The sequence below is a fragment of the Coffea arabica genome, chromosome 2e, assembly GCF_036785885.1.
Source record: "Coffea arabica cultivar ET-39 chromosome 2e, Coffea Arabica ET-39 HiFi, whole genome shotgun sequence".
NCBI classification, from domain to species: domain Eukaryota; kingdom Viridiplantae; phylum Streptophyta; class Magnoliopsida; order Gentianales; family Rubiaceae; genus Coffea; species Coffea arabica.
In genome coordinates, this window is record NC_092313.1 from 18,224,342 (window position 1) to 18,248,658 (window position 24,317).

A 24,317-nucleotide genomic window follows, 5' to 3' on the forward strand; every position below is an offset into this window, starting at 1 on the left:
TGTTTCGTCCTCTTTACCTTTTTCTATCGCGTTTTTACTGAGGTACAAGTGAATGTCTTTGAAGAGTTTGTCTTGTGGTGCAAATTGCCAAAACTGCTTCGAAATACTTGGATAGCTAAATTTTGTCAAATAGCAATATTTTGTTTGCGTCATAAATATTTTTTAAATTTTTTTTATATTTTTAATTATTTATTTATCTCATATCACACAAAGTATTATTGTAATTATTTCAAATAATACTCTATCCAAACACTCCAATTGTTTTTGGGGTTATTACATGTGGTGAGTGTTATCTCTATTGGTTTCCTCTAATATTTGCCCATGTTCTGTAGCAGCTCCTGATAATTGCCTTTCACGGCCAGAAATGCTTTGGAGACTCTGCGATCTCGTAATTTATCTGTCATTTTCGTGTACGGGAAGTATGGCTCATGTTCGTTTTGAAAAAAAAAAAAAAAATGCTGAGTTCATGTGCGCATAGTTTATTACTATTGAACCCTGAGTATTGAGTATCTCTAGATTAACTTAAATTTTATCGAACAAGTAGTTATAACGTACAAGTAAGTGCAAAGAAAAACTTTTACTTTTTCTCAAGAATAACAAAAAAAATTTCGACACGAATCGACATATTGCATTATGCTAGTATTCCGTTTTACCATTTTGATGCAATACTGTGCATTATTCTCATCACCAACTGGACAAAGAAGTATTTCAATCAAATATATTATTTGTACTCTGGGATCATAAGAATGGCTTTGCACTTGTTGTGTACTTTGCAATTATTCATTTCTAGCATGTCTTTGCTTTATCGATTGGAAAAAAGTATTTCTGGTCTAATGCGGCGAGCCGTCTCACTTTTCCTAGTGTATCTTCGTTGAAGTCCCTCTACAATAATATAGAAATAAATTATCTTAGTTCCCCGTAAGGTCACGTATAATAATATAGGATTATTTATCGCTTGACTACGTGACACCCCTACACAAGTCTTAATATTTAAATAAATTGTGAAACCTTTAGCTAATTAGTGACGCCACACTTGATCTCATTGGATGGCACTACTTTAATTTTATATATATATAGAGAGAGAGAGAGAGAGAGAGAGAGAGAGGGGACCTATATTAGTAACTAAAGTAGTAATACGTACATAAGTAATGCTATATATTATATCTATCCGTGGATCTGGTATGTATAGTGTGTATAGAAGAGCAATAAAAGCGTAAAAATCATAGAAATTAATAAGTTGTAAATTTGAGGGTCTTCTTTCCACGCCATTTCCTACCTAGAAATTAAAAGTCTTCTCTAGTTTCTTTAATTTGCCAAAAGTGTTACTGCATATTCTTTCTTGATCAAGCCAATCTGAAGGGTTTTGAAGGAAAAGTCTGATGATAATCCGTGAAGCTATTCAGTTATTATATATCTTTAATGTCACCTTCTTCCTATACTCTCGCTCGTGGAGAATAATTAATGGTAAACAAAAAAGTGTAATATATAAAGAAGGAAGAACATAAATTTGTCAACAGACACCAGGGTGCAAGATCAAAATATGAGCCATCATATGCATGCAGTTGAAGCTCAATTACCAGTAGTGGATGAGCTTTTGTTGTGATTATGCCGGGGAACTTGACAGCTAATCTGTTCAAAAACTCTGGGAAACTACAACTACTATTACATACATGCAGCACTAGTACTAGATGAGTGTAGTAGGAAAATGAATTTCAAACCCAAGGATAGGAATTAAGTTAAAAAGAAGAATGTCCCAAAACGTGCAGGTCGGCTATGAATATTGAATATTCTCCCTGCCCTGCCCACCACCGGGCAACAGCACAATGAGATTTTTATTTTTCCCAAGCTGGTTTTTAATTGGAGTGTGTAAGGAGCTTAAGGCCATAACATAATTCTGGAAGAAAGCCTGATCTTGTTCTACACACGTACTAGCAATATTTATACCTGAATTATATATATATGTATAATTCAGATATAAATATTTATAACTAGCAATATTTATACCTGAATTATACATATATATATGTATATGTATGCATGTTATACATGTCCGTTCCCCCTCCTTAGGGTATGGCGACCTTCCTGACTTGTCCAGGGTTCGATTCCCGTTGTTAACGTGTTCGGTGTGGAGTGGGGCCTCCTCTCCCGAGCCGCAGGGAATTAGTCGGGCCTCGTAAGAATTGACCCGGACAGCCCTGTCTCGACAAAAAAAAAAAAAAAAAAAAAGTATGCATGTTATACATAATGGCCTTTAATATTAGTGTAAGAACTGTAGCTCGTGCAACGGCCGGCTCAAATTCCGAAAGTACTGTTGGATTAGGTTCTGCTACTTACTCCCTATAGGTAAATAGTGCACAAAATTGGTGAAGGCCTCCGCGTGTTGAAAGCGTGGCTTGTGCCGGAATCCTAGGGATCCATAGACACGCTTCTCTCAGCCTTCTCAATTCGGCCCCCCTTCCATTGCATTGCATGCATGTCTTTTCCCTTTAATCCATCCGCCCGGGAAGAGGGTTGCCGCTCAAAAATTGTTCACCTAAATAACCTCTTAAGATTTGTTCACCGCTCTAAAATTGTTCGCCTGAATAATTTTATTTTGTTCTTGTAAGTGAGAGAATTTGAACTTAAAATCTTTTATTTACAATTCCTCTCACCTTACCGTCCAATCCAACGCTCTCTTAATTCACTTGAATAACTTAAATAACTATAAAGTTGAATTTTTTTAAAGCAAAAAAAAAAACCCTCTTAAGGAGGAAGTAATAATCTAAACTGACGAAGGTCTTTCAGTGACTTTAAAGTTTTTTTTAAAAAAATACACCATCATGAGTCCAAGGGAAATACACATGTATATATACATTGCTGTGTTCCAAGAGTTATTGCATTCAAAAGGAGTAGATGGTTATGTTTAATTACTTTATGTTATTAGCGGTCCATCAAATACTGTACTTGTCCCTAGATTCTTAACATCACCGTCCAAATTTTTTATGGGAACAAAGAGATATAGATCCGATTCTCGTAATCTCAATCTAAGAAAACCACAATAAAATAGATGGACCCCAAAAAAAAAAAAAAAAAAAAAAGGAAGCTAAATACTACCCCAAATGATTACCGTGCTATATATGTCTCGCCCTCATAAATTGCACATCCGGTTAAACATTCAGCAATACTACTACTAGGCTCATCATAGTCACCATTATCATCTCATCACTTTGGCGTAATCGAACTCTAAATGAGGTTAGAAATATGTGTCAACATGTGTAAGATCTCCGGAGTATACAGATACTGCACTTTGACTAGCACTATAGCACACAATTCCAAGCTAATTAATTAGAGATCGAAACCCGCCCCATTATGATCATAACCTACTTTGAAACTTGTTTCCGAGTTGTGTACAAAGTACAAACAAACCATGCAAACGCACAAGCAAGCTAATAGCTTTTCAACCAAACCAAAACCCAAAGAGGAAGAGGAATAGATGCAGTGTCGGATTGAATAAATTCCATCCATGGGATGAGCCATCTTTTTTGACGATGTCAATTTAAAGTTGACAGTTAAAGTCAAAATTCTAGCTTCCACCTCCCATTGCAAGATTATTAAAATGCTCATCACGCATCTTTCGCACATGGATTATTTGTACAGAATCAACAGTTTGATGAAATTTAATTTGCCCTGCGCTAGTGATTAAATATATGTATGACCAGATTCAATTCGCATACATGCATCTGCTAAACAACAAATATATGTCGACATCTCAATCGAATGGAATCTTGCGGGATATATATCTGCCGGGTGCAGCCTCAGAATACGTTTAGAGAGAACGTTGGAGGAGACAAGAAGCAGATGAGAAGATGATTGTGTCTGCTGATCTTTTAGATAGTTTTTAAGAGTTTCAAGACTCATCTCCACGTTCTACAGTGCAGCGTCGTCTCCCTTCTTCCCGTGGGCATGGATGATGTTACACTTTTTCCTTTATCAATCAATTGACTGGCTAGTACATGTTTAAGAGAAATCAGTTTAGTTTTGAGTTTTCTAATAATTAATCATACATAGCAGTTAATCTCTTCTAAAATGATTGGATCATGGACTCTAATCATTCCTATTCAGTTTAATTAAAAGTCTCTGATATGTCGAATTATTTCGAGCTTGGTCCCGATCTGAGTCGTACTAGGCCATCTGCGAACACATTAAAAATATGTTTTTTCATTCAGTTTGCATCATTTAAAAATATTCTCACTGGGACACAAGAAAACGCCAATCCCACGAACACACTTCTCTCTTGGCGTTCGATACAGGTAGGTCTCTTTTTCTCCACTGTCCAAATACTGGTCCATCAAATATTCGAGCTTCTTCTGCAAGTCCATAAGCAGCCCCTTAGATCCCTCATCCTTTTAGGGGCTCGCTAGCTTTCTTTCTAGCTTTGGAGAAGAAAATTACCGGTACGTGATATGGAGTCATTTGGAGCCATGGGATGTGGGGATTGGAGCTCCTTCAATGCAATCTACTCCAGTACTACTGAAGAGGCTGACTTCATGGTACGGTTGCTTGGCAACATTTCACTTCCAAATGACGTGCCAAACAGTTCTAATGTCAAATTTTCCTCCACTTACTGGCCTGCAAGTGAATCAGATGTAAACAAGGCCGTGGTCCAGGAAGATTCTTCAATCAATTCTTCAGATGACACTAGTGTTGATGCTGATGTGTGCTATTCTTTTTCACAAGGGAGCAGTTTCAGTGGCGAAGGCAGCAGCATTCTTTGTCCCTTGTCACAAATCTACTTTTGCAACAGCAACAGTATTATTTCACAACCGATTGTGACGAGAAATGATAGCTCGGTCTGTGCAGATTATGCTATGATGGAGTGCAAGAACAAAATGGACTCGTGTGATCATGAGATCATTCGTATGAACAATATCTTAATGGAGGAAGGGCGTGACTTCCTAAACCAAGATGTGAGCAGTGACTGCAGCATGGAGTCTGGCGAAAACGACATGCCTGAGGCTTTTTCTCGAGGAATGATTTTGCAACAAGGAAAGGATCAGCATGAAATAAATTCTCTCGCTTCAGAAAAATCACTAGAAGATGAATCAGACAACTTATTGGAGAGTTCTAAGAAAAGACCGTCAACACCTCTAGATGTAAGTAACAACCGTAATAGAAAGGATTGGAAGCATTTTGCAACCTGCATTTCTGACTGAGAAGTGCTACAGAAGAACGTGAAATTCTTTCCATCCATATTTTGTTCTGTGTCAGAATTGTAATCGAAAGTGAAATTGGAACTGTATCCTAACATTTTTCACAGGAATAATTACATGCAGGGATATGTTTCTGTCTAGTTCTCTTTCTTATGACATCCTTAAATGCAGGTCCACAAGAATAAGAGAATGATAAATGCGAAGACCAACCATCAAAAGCTTCATCCTTATGACAGTAAGATTGCTGAAGGTGGCCATCCCATGCTTTGCCTCCAAAGCTCGAGCAGCTACCTCTCAGAGGATGACTCCAATGTTTTTCACGAGTCTAATGCAGGAGTATTACCAATCCCAGCATCATGTTCGGACTCAAAAGGAGCAATTACAGCATTCAACTTAAATGGCAAAACAAGGGCCAGCAGGGGCTCAGCAACTGATCACCAGAGCTTATATGCCAGGGTACGTACGAGTATACCTGCTATTCAGCCTATTCTTTGTTGTATCAGAAACTGTTTTGCCTCCATTTGCAAGTTGATTTGGAACATTGTCCTGAAAGATCTTCTTTGTTTGTTTTCTAGAAAAGAAGAGAAAAAATAAATGAGAGATTGAGAATCTTGCAGAAACTTATCCCTAATGGAACAAAGGTGATCAAGTACATTATACATATATCAATGAATTTTATTGCGCTGAATCATTAAATCATTGCCATGCGAGATGAAGAGAATCTGAGAACCAATTCTTCCTGATGGCAGGTTGACATTAGCACCATGCTTGAAGAGGCAGTCCAGTACGTGAAATTTTTGCAACTCCAAATCAAGGTATAAAGAAAGTATATATTATTTTCTTAGATACGTCCCGTCAAACTTAATTAATCGGAGTGATTACCTGAAAGGATATCGCAGCGTTTGTAGTGTTACTGGATGGATATATTGTAAGCAAAGCGTGCATGAGGTTGGCCTAGGGTTAGGTACTGATTAGCCAACGACCTTTTAAAATTATGGAAACAAAATCGTGTGACTGTCAGTGCATAGAAAATTAATTCAAATACCTATCCTCAAATACTGGTGTTTCCATTTTCTAATTGTTCACAGCTCTTGAGCTCTGATGATCTATGGATGTATGCTCCCATTGCTTACAACGGAAAGAACTTGGGACTGGATATGGACGCTACTCTAAAATCCTGATCTTCCAAGACGAAATCATGCATGCGTGTTGGTTCCCCAATTTTGGTGTATATACTAGCATTTAAGTAACGAAGTTTCAATTGCGTTTGTCACTTCAAATGAGGATACATGATGGCTCGCGGGTTTTTCTTTTTTTTGGGGTTGAAATCCGTATCTGATTCTTGTTGGGAACAACGGACTCTATTCAATTGCTAACGAAAAATTTAGGTTATGGGCCTGTGTTTGATCTTGGATTGATGATACTTTTTAATTAATCAAATCAATAATAGTACATGAATTGATTAGAGAAGCGTTCGACCCTTTTCGTACCAAAATTTGTTGTATTTCGGAACGTCCAAACCCTTTGCCTCCGATCCGATCGATCTTTATGCGCATCACAGAGCACCCGTTATATTTTAAACCATCTTTCCAGCGCAATCAGATCAAAGTTGCCAAAAAAAAACCAAAAGATCCAGTTAAGGTCCATGCCCTCGTATTTCTGTATCAGACATGACCGACCTACTACTTCGTCTTCCAACCAAAGTCACTAATATCATTGGTTCACACAAACTGAAGCAAGCATATGATGCATTCCACAAAGGTTGGAGTAGGAATTCAATTTTGGAACCCATTCAACGTACGGTAGGCTCGACTTACTATCCCTTTGAGCCAAAGGAAATATCTTTCAAGCATCAGCAATGATCAATTTTATCATATTGATACAACAATTTCACAACTTTCCAGATAAAGGTACAATGTCAAAGCCAATAGCAGTGCAAATACATTATCAGTATTGAGATATCATACTCCATCCCTAAAAAGTCAACCAAGATAACAAAGAAGAACGACACAAATTCTCATATTCTGCTACAATTTAACTCTTACCCGTAACTAAGAATGTTCGACTCTTCTTGCACCAAGAAGTCACGTTGGTGATGAGAGTACTGAAGTCCCCTACCAAGGCAGATGACCTAATCATTCCCTCTTTAGCTTGTACCAATATGAACTCGCCCTTTAGATAATTTTGATTTCCACAAATTATTCTCCAGTATATTTTACACAGATACAAAGTCTACCTTCAAGAACCCTGGTCGAGAAAGAAAAAAGTACAACTCTCCACAGCAACTGAAATTTCTACGTGCAATATCAGTCGTGTTTGTTTCAAGCACGATCATCACTCACATGATTTGGAACCTCATTTTGGCTGTCCAGGGGCATGTACTGTGCCATGATAGCCCTTATCTCCGAATCCATGTATGACTGCAGTTTAAATAAGAGATGGATCATGACTTAAATCCATAACAGGGCAACAAAAATGAGGAACAATGACAGAACAAAAGACAGTATTTAGGCATCTCTATGACCATATAAAACACTTCCATTAATGCATCTGATACTAATCATATGCTTAGAAAAGACTTTCATCAAAAGTGCGTTTCGCTTTTACCCCATCTTCTTTGGTTCTATTATTTATAATTATTATTATTTTTTTTAACATTTGATGTGGGACACCTTGGAAAACAGGTCCTTTTTCGGGAACTCCTTTTATCTTCTTGAGGGTCTAGACCAAACAACCAAATCAGCAATTTACTAAACATAAAAACATTCCAAGATCAGATTATACTCCAATAGACATCATTGAATTACTCGTTGTATCCTTCACATCAATTTCCACTAACCAAAGACAACAAAAGAGTTAAAGGTCTACAAAACGTTCTCTGCCCAATGTGTGCCTCAGTCCAGGTATCACACTAAATCACTGCTTAAGGCATCTGTTCAACCAAAATAACCACAACCTAACCAAGAGATCCAAGATTGGAGGAGATACAAAGCAGCAAACTTACCCTCCATCTGTATTTGTAGACAAGGAATCCTCCTCCACCTGCCATACCCAGCCCTATCAAAATGACCCAAACAGCAGCCCAACCAGACTTGACCTCAGTAGCCCGCTTACCTGCATTTGGCATTTCCGGTAACAATAGAAAGAGGCAACAAACATGATGACATATAGATAGGGAGTCTTGGTTTGAACTCACTTATGCAAGTATCATGGTCCCTGATATACAACAGATCCCCACTACATGAACAATCATAACTTCCCCAGGTATTCTTGCAGCTACATTCAGCACACTGACAGGCTTTCTTGTCTTTGCATTCATCAACATCTGCATAGGAAGTGCAACTCATTCCATAAGCTCAAACATTGAGTAAAAAAACAAACCCATAAAACATGTTATAGAACTATAAGCTGGTTGTTTAAGATCTTTTTCTTTTGTACTTCTAATTTTCCCCCTTTGGTAGCCTTTCCCACAGAGCACTCGATTGTCAATCAATCACAGCCAAAGAATCAAGAACCTTCAAGCTTTGGCTGTGTGTGTGGGTTTCTGAGAGAGAAAGAGGGAGGCATCTCTCACCTTCACAACTTTTCACGCCATCGCCTTTAAATCCTGGAGGACATGCACACTTTCCTCCTTCGTGATCCTGTTAAAGTCAAACAGATAATTATTCTGTGAACCAATTTGCAAAAGAAAGAATACTTGCTCAGAATCAAAATGGTTTCCTACCATACAAGCAGAGAAAGAGCGTCCATCTCGAGTATCCTGCCAACAACCTCCATTGTTAATTTTGCATCGCCCGGGCCCAGTTGCTGAAATGGTAAACTAAGAGAAATCAATAGCCAAAATAGAGCATGTTTAAAAGGAAAGCTTTCCAAACCATTAAGGGAACAATGACAAAGACAGACTTCTGAAAAGAGCAAGGGTAACAAACACCATCTCCAGACATGAGCTCATGTCTTGTGTAGTAAATGCACAAAACATGAGATTGTCATGAGAATTAGAACCAGAGAATGAAATAGAACGAGCTACCAAATCTCCCTGAATTGTCAAAAGATATTGACTGTCTAGTTATCCAAACAGTTTTAAATGCCTATATAGTTGAAGCACCATTTTGCTCAGCATTTTTAAGGTGCATCAGGGAAGTGAAGAGAGCACAACTTCCCTTGAGTGACAATACAATGTAACTTATACCTACTAGTGTTTGAGAGAGACCCCTAAGAGTGCATATAAAATTAAGAATTATGTGAGATGGGTAGTTATTTACTAAACAAAACTACCAAATTAAATATCTTTTTTTTTTAAATAAGCTTCGGGCTTTTTAGCCTTTGAAGAGATGGTTTACTTTGTAGGTGCTTATAGTTAATAATGGGGGGTAACGTGACATTGCAAAAATTGACAGAAAACGTTAACCCTGGAATGGGTCTCACACTTTATACAGTATCAATTAAGTGCACTCCAAAGGCAGATTTAGATGGTACTTTTAACTCAAGAAAGTTGTTAAGACACATCTAACTCTCAAACATACTTCAAAAGAAACCCTATACTATTTCATCAAATCCACCTACACTAGATAGATATGCATCTCCCTCAAAGTATATGATACATTATCTCATCATGAATAAGTATACTTCCCCTCAGATATAGATTGCACTTAAACATATATATTCCCCATTCATTAAACCCGCCTGGTTCAGTGAAAGAACAAACTAAAGATAAGCCAGTTTTCCATAAACTATCTTCTTGGCAGAGAAATGAAAAAGGAACAACTATTTACCTGCACAGGAGCTGTAACCATCCCCCCTAAACTGCACACCATTGACCACAGGGCATTCACAAACTCTCCCTCGAAATGTATCCTGAATTTTTTGAATAAGGTTAGACGTAGAAGACACAAAAGGAATTACAAAGAGCAGCTAGTTCAAGTAAGAACCTTGCAGGCTGTAAGATTAGCTGCTTTGTCTTGCCAACAGCCACCATTGTTATCCAAGCACTCATTTGTCTCTACATCTGCAGAAAAGAAGATACTAACTTTTAATAAGCAATTATCAATCAACAACACTGTCGTTTAATGCTGGGCTTGGGAAGTTACCATTACTCAAACAAACAGCTGGCTCAGTAGTTTCTTCAAAACCAGCACAAAGAGCCTTCAAAACAGCACCTTTCGCCAGCTTGCCTGGAAAAAAAAAATCAATTCGAAGCAGAACAATTCGACTTTCTAACAGCTTACAAAACAGGCGATGAAACCAACCTCGGTACTGCCTGTTATTAACAACAAGCGTAGGCAAAATTGTCACATCACCTCTTGATCCTTTCCCAACCTGCAGAAGGACATTTTGCAAGGGAATTTCACAAGGTTGAACAGCTTCTCAATCTTCTAAGGATCCATATAATGAAAAAATTATGAATGAACTCATCTAAGTAAAGATCAGGCACTTACTTGAGCTTCTTGTTCTTCTTTTAATACAGAATTATCCGAATCAGCATCAGAGTCTCCCATACACTTCTCAATCTTTTTCAAATCAAGTCCTGCACAGAGAGTAACATGAGTGATGGGTAAGCATCAGCGAGTCTTCAAAATCTCAGGATGAGACAAGTGATTGATTACCGAGAGATTTAATAACCATGTCCGCACATTCCTTATTGTATTTCTTTTCTTTCATAGGACATCTAATTTGGAAGTCAGTTACATAGTCCCACCAAATCCATGGCTTCTTGGTCTCATTAGCCACTCTGAAAACACACAACTGTCTCAAATTCTCAAGGACCACATCCTTTCCATCATAACCTGTGCTGAAATCCTGTTCAGGATCTGGAGCACAGTATCTCCCATGGTTAATACACTGGGACTTGCACTGTTTACTTACAGTGAATGCCTGAGGACAGTACCAAGTTATATAATGAGGAGTGAATTGAGTATAGCCGCCTTTCTCAAGAATCTGTGCAGCACCTTTGAAATCTTTCACAAAATTCATCAACATATCACATTTGAACCCACATTCATCATTGCTGTTCGTCCACAGCTCATACTCCACTCGATCATCTGGGTGGGGGACAGCTTCCCTCCAATCAAGATTTACACTTACCATCTCCCCTGCACTTATTGCCTTCTTTAGCTTTTCCCCAAAACTTTTCTCAATTAGTGCAGATGGTATCGTTATGTTCTCAATATACTTTGCAGAAGATCTTTCCTCTTCAGGTGAATCCATGGTTATTAGTGCTTCATCAACCTCATCTGCAACTAGTACTGCAGAAGCACCGGCATTTTGGGCATTCCATACCTTCAAAGCAAATAAGCAATCTGCAAAGTGGAACACCAGTTCCTGAATTGATCAGAAATATGAACCAGTCTTCCAGTACGAAAATAGTTTGGAATTATCTCTCCTGACAAGGAATAAAAAGAAGCTAAACTAGAAAATTTAAGTAGTAATTAAGATAACACTCACAAGACTCTCACTTTCAGATAAGCTGACATGGCAAATAATCTTCTATATATCAAGATGAAAGAACAAACAAAAGGAATGACAGACATAACAATAAAACCCAACCAAATGTCCATGACCACACATGACATTCAAATCTAAATATTTAGCCGGAAATGATTGTCCTCCTATTGGCAACCCAAATCTAAAGCAAAGCTCAAAGAAATATTTAACCAATTACAGACAAAAAGCAGAATTCAGGCGCAGAAGCACCACAAAAAAATTAAGTATTCAAAAACCCCATAAAAGTCAGACAACACAGGAAGAAAGCTGCACAACAATAACCTTCAGAAGAGACCAAAACAGTTGTAACTTATGCGAGAAAACAAAAAACTGGTTACCTCCACGACTCACCAGTAAGTATAAAAGAACAATAAACATGTAAACAACAATCAAGCCCAGATTACTGTAGCCATCAAGCTTATAATCACTTTAGACGAGCGGAGAACAAGTAGTTTAACCAAACTAAAATAAGAGCACCATAATCAAAGCTAAAGAAGCTTATCCTACGCAAGCCACACAAAAGTCAAGAAACTGATCATATCAGCTCCAACTAAAAATTAACTAAGCAGCAAATCATCTGAAAAATAAATAAATTACCAAAGCATGAGATAAAGAAACAAGCAAATTAATGCGGAAAAAGGTGCATGATATGTTATACCTCCTCGATCAACAAGAAGAAAATTGGGCATAGCTCCAGACTTGGGTTTAAAAGAAGACCCAAAATCACTGAAAGTTTTGCAACCCTTTTGATTCTCCTTTGGATAAACAACAGTCCCAGACATGCTCCCTCCATATTGAGGGATCCCAAAGTTCCCAATGGCACTATCATGAGTACCCTTGATACTATCCGGTGACGTCACTCTCAAACTGTTCTTCTCCACCACGAACCGACCCATCACTAATTGGGTCAAGTTCAATACCAAAAACCCTAGCAAGATTGCAGATTTTGACCTTTCATAACGGCCCATTTGCTCTGAATTTCCAAAATAAATAAAAACGAGAAGAAAACCAAAAAAGAACTCTTGAACGGAAACTGATGACTCAATTTATTTCTACAGAATTTTGTGTGCTGGTGGGGTTAAGTGGAAACTGGAAATTGGGTTTTGAGCTAGAATACTAGTACTGATTACTTCTACTGCTATAGTTTGGGTGAATTATAGGGTTTTGTTCGTGAATTTAAATGACGTCTCTCCAGCAAAAGTTGCAGCAGGGGAGACATTGAAAGCACTGGTACCGTAAAATGCATTAAATATACTCTCCAATTAGTTCTGTAAGAAAATGTAAGGGAAAAAAAAAAAATTAGTTCAGAATAAAAAATTCGATCAAATGATTATTTAGGATAATAATCTGAAGAGCAGTCACGTGGGATATTGTCAAGAGGGATATTTTTCACATTTTTATTTTTATTTTCTTTTCCTTTTCTAGGAATATATGGACGGGCACCTGAATAAGTAAACTACTTTTCCTTCTCGTTGTTTTTTATTTTATTAATTTATGGTGCTAATATCTCATATACTTGTTCTTTTTTTTTTCATAATTAGTCTCAAATATGGTATAATACATGTGTGTGATTGTTCTTCTCTATTAATAATTAACTGATAATGAGTTCTATCTTTTTTTAGTGATAATTAAACACTTAATTAAATTCCCTTTAGTATATACAAAATATAAACTATTTATAAATTGAGTTTTTTTTTCTGGCATTTCAATAGGTTATGAATTGAGTTTGAAATGAAGCCAATTTTTTGTAAAATTACTTAAATTATTAAATAATTATTAATGTACACAAATATTAAAATAAATATTTTAAAACTATAATATTGGAAAGTTAAATATTAATTTGTAGGAAAGATAACCAAAAATAAAAGAAATTTTTCAAAAAATATCCTAAAAATATTTCACATTGGAATTTACCTTCGTTAATTTTTATAATCATAAAAACTAACTACAAGAATTTGAAACTTACGTGCACAACATACACAAGATTTTGTGTAATAATAACTATAATAAATATATATTTCAAAACTATAATTCTTCTTTTCTTCCTCTATTTTATTTTATACATTATCATTATATTCTCATCCAATTATAACTTATATAATACAGATATATTATTTACTCTACGTCGATGTTGTGCTAATATAAAGTGCTTTCATGAAATTTTATAAAAATTTGGAAAAATATTTGTTTTATATTTAATTGAATTCATATATCATTTATCTTAAACACCTAGTTGTAACTACTTAAATTTAAGGGATCATATTGATCGAAACTTCAAATATTAAGGACAAGAAATGCACGTTCAAAATTTTGACTGACACCAATTTAATTTTGACTGTTGGTTATTATGATTTTCTGTTATTATCTTAAATTTCCCTAAAATCTGAAATTTTGAGAACCAAATTTGTTTTCATCAAAATATTAGAGATCAATATAATGCATATGCCAAACATTGAGAATAAAAACTCCATTTATCCCTTCTTTTCTTATTCCTTTTTGAAACGGATACTTGAGTGGTTGACCTGGGATCATCAAAACGGCCAAAACTAATGATTAACTGATAAATTTGGGTGACCCTTTTTCCGATTGTGAACTTGGATGCCTAATATCGAGTAGCGTGCCTCCTAAAAGGTGAGAGATTAGGCATTAACAATTCGTTTAGGGTTAAAAAAAAAAGAGTCTCATGTGATATATTTAATATATAGAAAAGCTCTCCATGATTTCAAAACATATAAAACTGTTGACCTTGGTCGATCAATCCTTGGTTTTGATGATTAACAAACTAAAATGTAGATTTGGGCTAATGTTTTTATGTGAGCAATTTGTTAGAACAGATTCTTGTGGCACAAAAGAAGAAGCAAAAACAGGGCACTCATGTGGGACGTCCGAAAGGAAGCTATCGGACGTCCGAAAGGATGAAGAACATCAAGAAGGAAACTCTGTCGGACGCTCGTGAGGAAGCATCGGACGTCCGGAAGGATCGGACGCACGCATCGGACGCACATCGATCGCATCGGACGTCCGAGAAATTTCGCAAAGATTTGATGACTCTCTGACGACGTTCGGACGCAGAGTTCGGACGTCCGACAGGTGGTTTGGACGCAGGGTTCGGACGTCCGACAGGTGGTTCGGACGTCCGACAGGCCAACGGCTAGTTTTGACAGCATTTAATATTTGACCGTTAGAGAGCCTTTTGAAGCCATTTCTCACCTTCTATAAATACCCCAAAGCACAAGAAGACAAGAGACTTTTGCCAACACAAAATACAAGCTTACAAGTGAGATTTTTGAGTAGAAAGATTCTTTGTTGGTTGTATAAGGGGTTGGGAAAGTTGGGTTGTGAGGTTGCTCAAGTGAAGGTTACTCTCTAGGTGGAGTAAAACCTTGGTGAAGGTGAACCTATCACTTGGAGTGGTAAAACCTTGGTGAAGGTTGCCTCATTTGTATAAAATAGTTCTTATTTGGGTGAGTGATCTTTCAAGTGTAGGTTGTTGAGGGTTAACTAGAATAGTTGTAAAACTCCTTGGCTCAACCAAAGTGTGTTTGGGGTGAGGAAGGAGTGAGCCTTCACTTGTACGTCTTGGTTAGCATCGCCATCTATTGAAGAGGCTATTGGATTGATATTTGGTTTGCATTTCTCATCTTTTCTCTTTAATTAAGTTTTCTTTATTGTGCTTAAATTTGATATATCTTTGTGCATCATTGTGAAATTGTTTGTACTCATTGGGTTGCACCAGGCCTTACAATTGGTATCAGAGCTTGGTCTCTTTTGATCAAGCTTAACCGCTTTGAGTAAAGATCATGGCAACCATAAAAGTTTCTTTTTTAGAAGGACAATCTATTGATAGACCACCTATGTTTAATGGTTCTCATTTTAGCATCGCCATCTATTGAAGAGGCTATTGGATTGATATTTGGTTTGCATTTCTCATCTTTTCTCTTTAATTAAGTTTTCTTTATTGTGCTTAAATTTGATATATCTTTGTGCATCATTGTGAAATTGTTTGTACTCATTGGGTTGCACCAGGCCTTACAATTGGTATCAGAGCTTGGTCTCTTTTGATCAAGCTTAACCGCTTTGAGTAAAGATCATGGCAACCATAAAAGTTTCTTTTTTAGAAGGACAATCTATTGATAGACCACCTATGTTTAATGGTTCTCATTTTAGCATGTGGAAACAAAGAATGATGATTTTCTTACAATCCGTTTATATTGAATTATGGTATGTGGTAGAAGATGGTCGTTATGAAGCTAGAATAGTTGACTCTACCACCAATTTGAGTAGATTAAAGACTAGACAAGAATTGAATGAAAAAGACAAGAGATACCTTTCTTTGAATGCCAAGGCCATGTGTATATTGTACAATGCATTAGATGTAAATGAATCTAGTAGGATTAAAGGTTGTAAATCAGCTAAAGATATTTGGGATAAATTGTGTGTATTTCATGAAGGTAACCAAGATATTAAAGAACAAAAGAAATCTTTGCTTGTTTCTCAATATGAATTTTTCAAAATGCATCCTCTTGAAAATGTTGATGAGATGTGTAGTAGATTTTGTGACATTATTGAAGATCTTAAATTGCTTGGAAAAGAATATTCTTTGGGTGAGAAAAATAGAAAGATTTTGAATGCCTTGCCAAAAGAATGGGAAAACAAAATAAATGCTATAGAAGAGGCAAAGGATTTAAATTCTATGTCCATTGAATCTCTTGTGGATACCCTAACCTCTTATGAATTAAAGCTGAAATTCAAAGTGCAAGAGGAAGAAAATGCAAGAATGTATAAGAGAGGCATAGCTTTTAAAGCATCTCAAGTGGGGGATAACCCATCCTTCATGGGTAATGAAATCATGGAAGTGGACAATGATATAACTCCTCACATCAAAAGTTTCAAGAAGATCTTCAACAAGAGATGTTCAAGAGGAGATTGCAAAATTACATGGGATGAATGCAATTCAAAAAGAGAAAAAGAAGAATTGGCCCAAATGGCACTAATGGCCGTTGGAGAAGATGAGGTAAGTTCTTATCACTCTTCTTGTGATGAAGATAATGAAGATGATGATGTGAAAATTCTTATGATTAAAATGCATAAAAGTTTGAGAAAATCTTATGCTAAAAATAAAGATTTGAAAACAAAAATAAATGATTTGTTGGAAGAAAACTCCAAACTTTTTCAAGAAAACAAATGTTTGAGAATGGAAAATGATGATTTAAAAAATCAAAAAAGTGTTTTTGATTGCAAAAATAATTTGAAAAGGAAGTTGGAAGAGAAAACAAAGTTTTATGAAAAAATGTTGGAGGAACAAAATGTGTTAAAGAAAAGAATTAATGACTTGAACGAGTTTCTCCAAAATGAAAAACAAACGTTTTCTCAAACAAAAGAAAGCAAATCTTTTCAAGGTACAAATAAGTTTGCTATGATAAGAAGTAAGAAAATTAGTTGCATTAAATCCACCTATGTGCAAAATACTTCTATCATGTGTCACTTTTGTTGCCAATTTGGACATATGCAAAATGATTGCTATGTAAAGAAAAATATGAGAAAAGATATGAAATCCATGTGGATTGCTAGATCATGTTGTACTAACTCCCAAGAACCCTATAAAAAATTACAATTGGTATCATGAAAGTTTTGTCATTCTATATGGTCTTGATTTGGAAAATAAAGGGGGAGTTTGCTTTTTGATTGATGTCAAAAGGGGGAGTAGGATTTATTGAAATTTCTTTGTATGTTGGCATTTTCTAAGGGGGAGTTTTATTTGAACTTATTTGATCAAAGAAATCTTCATTTTGTTTGTCATCATCAAAAAGGGGGAGATTGTTGACCTTGGTCGATCAATCCTTGGTTTTGATGATTAACAAACTAAAATGTAGATTTGGGCTAATGTTTTTATGTGAGCAATTTGTTAGAACAGATTCTTGTGGCACAAAAGAAGAAGCAAAAACAGGGCACTCATGTGGGACGTCCGAAAGGAAGCTATCGGACGTCCGAAAGGATGAAGAACATCAAGAAAGAAACTCTGTCGGACGCTCGTGAGGAAGCATCGGACGTCCGGAAGGATCGGACGCACGCATCGGACGCACATCGATCGCATCGGACGTCCGAGAAATTTCGCAAAGATTTGATGACTCTCTGACGACGTTCGGACGCAGAGTTCGGACGTCCGACAGGTGGTTTGGACGCAGGGTTCGGACGTCCGACAGGTGGTTCGGACGTCCGACAGGCCAACGGCTAGTTTTGACAGCATTTAATATTTGACCGTTAGAGAGCCTTTTGAAGCCATTTCTCACCTTCTATAAATACCCCAAAGCACAAGAAGACAAGAGACTTTTGCCAACACAAAATACAAGCTTACAAGTGAGATTTTTGAGTAGAAAGATTCTTTGTTGGTTGTATAAGGGGTTGGGAAAGTTGGGTTGTGAGGTTGCTCAAGTGAAGGTTACTCTCTAGGTGGAGTAAAACCTTGGTGAAGGTGAACCTATCACTTGGAGTGGTAAAACCTTGGTGAAGGTTGCCTCATTTGTATAAAATAGTTCTTATTTGGGTGAGTGATCTTTCAAGTGTAGGTTGTTGAGGGTTAACTAGAATAGTTGTAAAACTCCTTGGCTCAACCAAAGTGTGTTTGGGGTGAGGAAGGAGTGAGCCTTCACTTGTACGTCTTGGTTAGCATCGCCATCTATTGAAGAGGCTATTGGATTGATATTTGGTTTGCATTTCTCATCTTTTCTCTTTAATTAAGTTTTCTTTATTGTGCTTAAATTTGATATATCTTTGTGCATCATTGTGAAATTGTTTGTACTCATTGGGTTGCACCAGGCCTTACAATTGGTATCAGAGCTTGGTCTCTTTTGATCAAGCTTAACCGCTTTGAGTAAAGATCATGGCAACCATAAAAGTTTCTTTTTTAGAAGGACAATCTATTGATAGACCACCTATGTTTAATGGTTCTCATTTTAGCATGTGGAAACAAAGAATGATGATTTTCTTACAATCCGTTTATATTGAATTATGGTATGTGGTAGAAGATGGTCGTTATGAAGCTAGAATAGTTGACTCTACCACCAATTTGAGTAGATTAAAGACTAGACAAGAATTGAATGAAAAAGACAAGAGATACCTTTCTTTGAATGCCAAGGCCATGTGTATATTGTACAATGCATTAGATGTAAATGAATCTAGTAGGATTAAAGGTTGTAAATCAGCTAAAGATATTTGGGATAAATTGTGTGTATTTCATGAAGGTAACCAAGATATTAAAGAACAAAAGAAATCTTTGCTTGTTTCTCAATATGAATTTTTCAAAATGCATCCTCTTGAAAATGTTGATGAGATGTGTAGTAGATTTTGTGACATTATTGAAGATCTTAAATTGCTTGGAAAAGAATATTCTTTGGGTGAGAAAAATAGAAAGATTTTGAATGCCTTGCCAAAAGAATGGGAAAACAAAATAAATGCTATAGAAGAGGCAAAGGATTTAAATTCTATGTCCATTGAATCTCTTGTGGATACCCTAACCTCTTATGAATTAAAGCTGAAATTCAAAGTGCAAGAGGAAGAAAATGCAAGAATGTATAAGAGAGGCATAACTTTTAAAGCATCTCAAGTGGGGGATAACCCATCCTTCATGGGTAATGAAATCATGGAAGTGGACAATGATATAACTCCTCACATCAAAAGTTTCAAGAAGATCTTCAACAAGAGATGTTCAAGAGGAGATTGCAAAATTACATGGGATGAATGCAATTCAAAAAGAGAAAAAGAAGAATTGGCCCAAATGGCACTAATGGCCGTTGGAGAAGATGAGGTAAGTTCTTATCACTCTTCTTGTGATGAAAATAATGAAGATGATGATGTGAAAATTCTTATGATTAAAATGCATAAAAGTTTGAGAAAATCTTATGCTAAAAATAAAGATTTGAAAACAAAAATAAATGATTTGTTGGAAGAAAACTCCAAATTTTTTCAAGAAAACAAATGTTTGAGAATGGAAAATGATGATTTAAAAAATCAAAAAAGTGTTTTTGATTGCAAAAATAATTTGAAAAGGAAGTTGGAAGAGAAAACAAAGTTTTATGAAAAAATGTTGGAGGAACAAAATGTGTTAAAGAAAAGAATTAATGACTTGAACGAGTTTCTCCAAAATGAAAAACAAACGTTTTCTCAAACAAAAGAAAGCAAATCTTTTCAAGGTACAAATAAGTTTGCTATGATAAGAAATAAGAAAATTAGTTGCATTAAATCCACCTATGTGCAAAATACTTCTATCATGTGTCACTTTTGTTGCCAATTTGGACATATGCAAAATGATTGCTATGTAAAGAAAAATATGAGAAAAGGTATGAAATCCATGTGGATTGCTAGATCATGTTGTACTAACTCCCAAGAACCCTATAAAAAATTACAATTGGTATCATGAAAGTTTTGTCATTCTATATGGTCTTGATTTGGAAAATAAAGGGGGAGTTTGCTTTTTGATTGATGTCAAAAGGGGGAGTAGGATTTATTGAAATTTCTTTGTATGTTGGCATTTTCTAAGGGAGAGTTTTATTTGAACTTATTTGATCAAAGAAATCTTCATTTTGTTTGTCATCATCAAAAAGGGGGATATTGTTGACCTTGGTCGATCAATCCTTGGTTTTGATGATTAACAAACTAAAATGTAGATTTGGGCTAATGTTTTTATGTGAGCAATTTGTTAGAACAGATTCTTGTGGCACAAAAGAAGAAGCAAAAACAGGGCACTCATGTGGGACGTCCGAAAGGAAGCTATCGGACGTCCGAAAGGATGAAGAACATCAAGAAGGAAACTCTGTCGGACGCTCGTGAGGAAGCATCGGACGTCCGGAAGGATCGGACGCACGCATCGGACGCACATCGATCGCATCGGACGTCCGAGAAATTTCGCAAAGATTTGATGACTCTCTGACGACGTTCGGACGCAGAGTTCGGACGTCCGACAGGTGGTTTGGACGCAGGGTTCGGACGTCCGACAGGTGGTTCGGACGTCCGACAGGCCAACGGCTAGTTTTGACAGCATTTAATATTTGACCGTTAGAGAGCCTTTTGAAGCCATTTCTCACCTTCTATAAATACCCCAAAGCACAAGAAGACAAGAGACTTTTGCCAACACAAAATACAAGCTTACAAGTGAGATTTTTGAGTAGAAAGATTCTTTGTTGGTTGTATAAGGGGTTGGGAAAGTTGGGTTGTGAGGTTGCTCAAGTGAAGGTTACTCTCTAGGTGGAGTAAAACCTTGGTGAAGGTGAACCTATCACTTGGAGTGGTAAAACCTTGGTGAAGGTTGCCTCATTTGTATAAAATAGTTCTTATTTGGGTGAGTGATCTTTCAAGTGTAGGTTGTTGAGGGTTAACTAGAATAGTTGTAAAACTCCTTGGCTCAACCAAAGTGTGTTTGGGGTGAGAAAGGAGTGAGCCTTCACTTGTACGTCTTGGTTAGCATCGCCATCTATTGAAGAGGCTATTGGATTGATATTTGGTTTGCATTTCTCATCTTTTCTCTTTAATTAAGTTTTCTTTATTGTGCTTAAATTTGATATATCTTTGTGCATCATTGTGAAATTGTTTGTATTCATTGGGTTGCACCAGGCCTTACAAAAACGACACCTTATATTTTAAACTAGATTGTAAAAATGACGATATCTGATAAACTTAATGGAATCTAATAAACTTAACGGAAAATTCAACGGGATCCGGTAAACTTAATGGTAAATTTAACGGAATCCGGTAAGTTTAACAGTCAAAACTGTCATTTTTCGTTAAATTTATCGAATTCTATTAGTTTACAAAATGAGGTGTTGTTTTGTAAGTTTTGAAACTATAGGGGATTTTTCTATGTATTAAATATATCACAGGGGATTTTTTGTTTTTAACCCATTGGTTTATAATCGATAATTATAAACATCTCAAGTAGACATTGCGGATTAGTGACTAGAACTTTATATAAGTACAGTTAAAACTTAAAATGTTTTGGATTTAAAATTTAATTAAAAAAAAACCATTTTTGAATCCTCACGGGATTTTTATTATTATATTTCATGTTAGTCACGATGTGACATAATTATGATTTTGATTAGAAAGGACATAAGAAAAGTTGCTCATACATTATAATCACAAAATATATAAGTCATAAAAACATAAGAGTACAAGCATTTTTTTGGCTTTCTAGGAAAAATTAAAATCAGTCTAGCATTCAAAAGGGGTTAATTCCACTTTCCACTCCTTAACTATACTCAAATTTTCACTTTTGTTCTTAAATTTTAAAATGAGACACTTTAATCCCTAAGTTATAAAATATATTGTACTTAAATCCATAAAATATAGAATTTATCCATTTTAGTTCTTAAAATATAAATTTATTCCAATTAGTCCCTAAAATATACCCAATTAGGCATAAAATTTATTCCAATTTAGTCCCTAAAGTATACCCAATTAGGCATAAAATCTGCTTAAGTGAGATGAATTTTATAATTGAGGGACTAAAGATACCATTATTAAGTTTAAGGACTAAAGTAGAAATTTAGGTATAAACATGAGGAAAGCTGAGTGAAATTGTCAAAAATTTCAAGGGAGGTTTCTGAAATTATGCATTTCAATTAATAGCATTCAAGAAGAAAGAGATGTTCCATGTCGAGCTGAACATATTTTATTAGTTTTTGAATTTCTACGATGGTTTTTAATGTTGTTTCTCTTTCTCAAACTACTTCCGGAAATTTTCTTGATTTCTTAGTCCTTCGCGGTCTTCAGAACGAAATGAAACTTGTAATGATCTGAATCTCGAGGACCAGATCCCTACGTTACTTTCCTTTCCTTAGCCAACCATTAAGAATCTGTAGACTATACACACAGTAGGACCACGTCTGATGTGCACAGAAGGAAAACGTCAATCATTTTGACGCTCTATCAATTATTTTTGACGTTCCACCCGTACTCTGCATTAAGAAAAGGGATAATTTCACTCGGCTCCCTTCAAGTTTTACAAATTACACTAACCTCCCCTGTCACCATAAAATGACTATAATGACTTTCACTTAATAAATAATTCATAATATAATGAAATGAAACTAAAAAGAAAAAAATAAATCTGATCTCTTTAACTATCCAATTTACAAGTTATAGCTGATGACGATTCTCTTCCACTTACTATCACTCCGTTTTCATCCATCAACCCTTTGCTCCTATAAGTTGCTTTCAAATTACCACCAACCATTGCCTATAATTGCAACCAATCACACCACAAGTGATCCCTCAAACTTTATTATATATTCCTATTCTTCCTTTCTTTTCTTTGAAATTGCCAAATCACAAGTTTAATTAGGGATTAGATTTGATGATTGAAATAAAATTCAATTTCATGGTCAAATTAAAAGGAGATGAAGAGGCACACAATAATAATGGAACAAATAATGCAATCATTGGCCAAAAGAGGAAGAGGGATTGAAATTGGTAAATTTACTAATTTGTCTATGATCTATCCAAAAAACTTTTTAAGATGTTAATAAGTACATTTATATTTCTTTTCATGCTTGACAATTATTGGTTGTGGTTTCACTATGAAAATAGAGTTTTTTCTCTATATTTAAGACGTTACCATGCTTGGAGATTTAATAGTAGGCTAGATTATTTTGTTTTGAGAAGGTGTGGCCTTGTGGGCTTTGGATTTGATGTTTGGGGTGTGATTAATTGTAAATAAAATTTTGATTTTTGGGAAAATGAATTTCTTGAATATCTCTATAGTCATAATGATGTCTTTCCTTTTTCTAAACTTGATTAATCCCATCCATGTCTAAATCTCCTCTAAGGATTTTCTTCAATGCCATAATATGGCTCATTTAGTAGGAGTTAAGCCACTTATATGGAACCAAACCATGGCATCCTATGTTGAAAATTATGCAAACATAAGGGCAGTTGATTGTGAGTTTAACCATTCCATGGAACCATATGGTGAGAATATTTTTGAAGAATGGAACAAATCTTTAGAATTGAATGCATGCTTTGGGAGAAGCAAATTTATGACTATGACGATGGAATTGCTTGGGTTTAGAATTTGAAATTAGACTATTTGTTAGACTAATTTGTTAGTACAGTGGATTTGGTTGAAATACGAAACAAGGCAATTGACAAAATAATTTTTTTTATAATTTTTGTACAAAAAGGGTAGTTTAGGATTTTTGAGAAAAAATATAAGTTTTTGGGCCTCTATTGTTATATAAATAGTAAAAGCAAGGGAGGTAGGTGTAATTTAATATAATTGAGGGGAGGTCTCTGCAATTGTCAGAAACCTCAAGGGAGGTTTCTGAAATTATCCCTAAAGTCAATGCAATCACATTCACCATAGAAGAATTTCTTGCTCGATTGACGCCAATACATAATTATTGAATTAGTCGAACTATTATACCTTTTTTTTAAAATTGTTTTAAAAAACTTTTAGTACCTTGAGAAAAATAATAGAGTCTAAATCTAGAGAACTCATAGAAATAGAAATACTTACGTTCTCAAGTCGTGGGTAAAATAAAATAGTAAAAGGTGAATAAAGTGTTTGGGCTTCACATTCCACATTTCTATCATTTTCAAAAGAAGTCGTCATCGTCTGAGTGTAATTTTATGATGGGTTCATCTGCCGCTGTTTGC

The 24,317-nt window shown here is 35.7% G+C and overlaps 2 protein-coding genes across 3 annotated transcripts; one reads left to right on the forward strand and one right to left on the reverse strand.

Moving 5' to 3' along the window:
- The first annotated feature begins 3,836 nt into the window (after nt 1-3,836).
- On the forward strand, nt 3,837-6,669 carry LOC113731522 (uncharacterized). 2 transcript variants are annotated; one of them, XM_027256831.2, is made up of 5 exons: nt 3,837-5,132; nt 5,361-5,645; nt 5,765-5,830; nt 5,939-6,004; nt 6,278-6,669. In XM_027256831.2, exons 1-5 carry the CDS (start codon nt 4,443-4,445, stop codon nt 6,368-6,370), a joined length of 1,200 nt encoding a protein of 399 aa, XP_027112632.1. In that variant the 5' UTR covers nt 3,837-4,442; the 3' UTR covers nt 6,371-6,669. The 2 variants fall into 2 exon arrangements, with proteins under 2 accessions (XP_027112632.1, XP_071935620.1); XM_072079519.1 differs by lacking the exon at nt 5,765-5,830.
- A 372-nt stretch (nt 6,670-7,041) lies between these two features.
- On the reverse strand, nt 7,042-12,942 carry LOC113728683 (vacuolar-sorting receptor 3). Its single transcript, XM_072079517.1, has 12 exons — nt 12,328-12,942; nt 10,793-11,485; nt 10,625-10,713; nt 10,436-10,505; nt 10,277-10,360; nt 10,118-10,194; nt 9,962-10,043; nt 8,914-8,996; nt 8,764-8,830; nt 8,386-8,514; nt 8,194-8,303; nt 7,042-7,609 (listed from the first exon to the last, which is right to left on the reverse strand). The coding sequence occupies exons 1-12, from the start codon at nt 12,635-12,637 to the stop codon at nt 7,511-7,513; spliced, it is 1,893 nt and encodes a 630-aa protein (XP_071935618.1). The 5' UTR covers nt 12,638-12,942; the 3' UTR covers nt 7,042-7,510.
- Nucleotides 12,943-24,317: the final 11,375 nt, after the last annotated feature.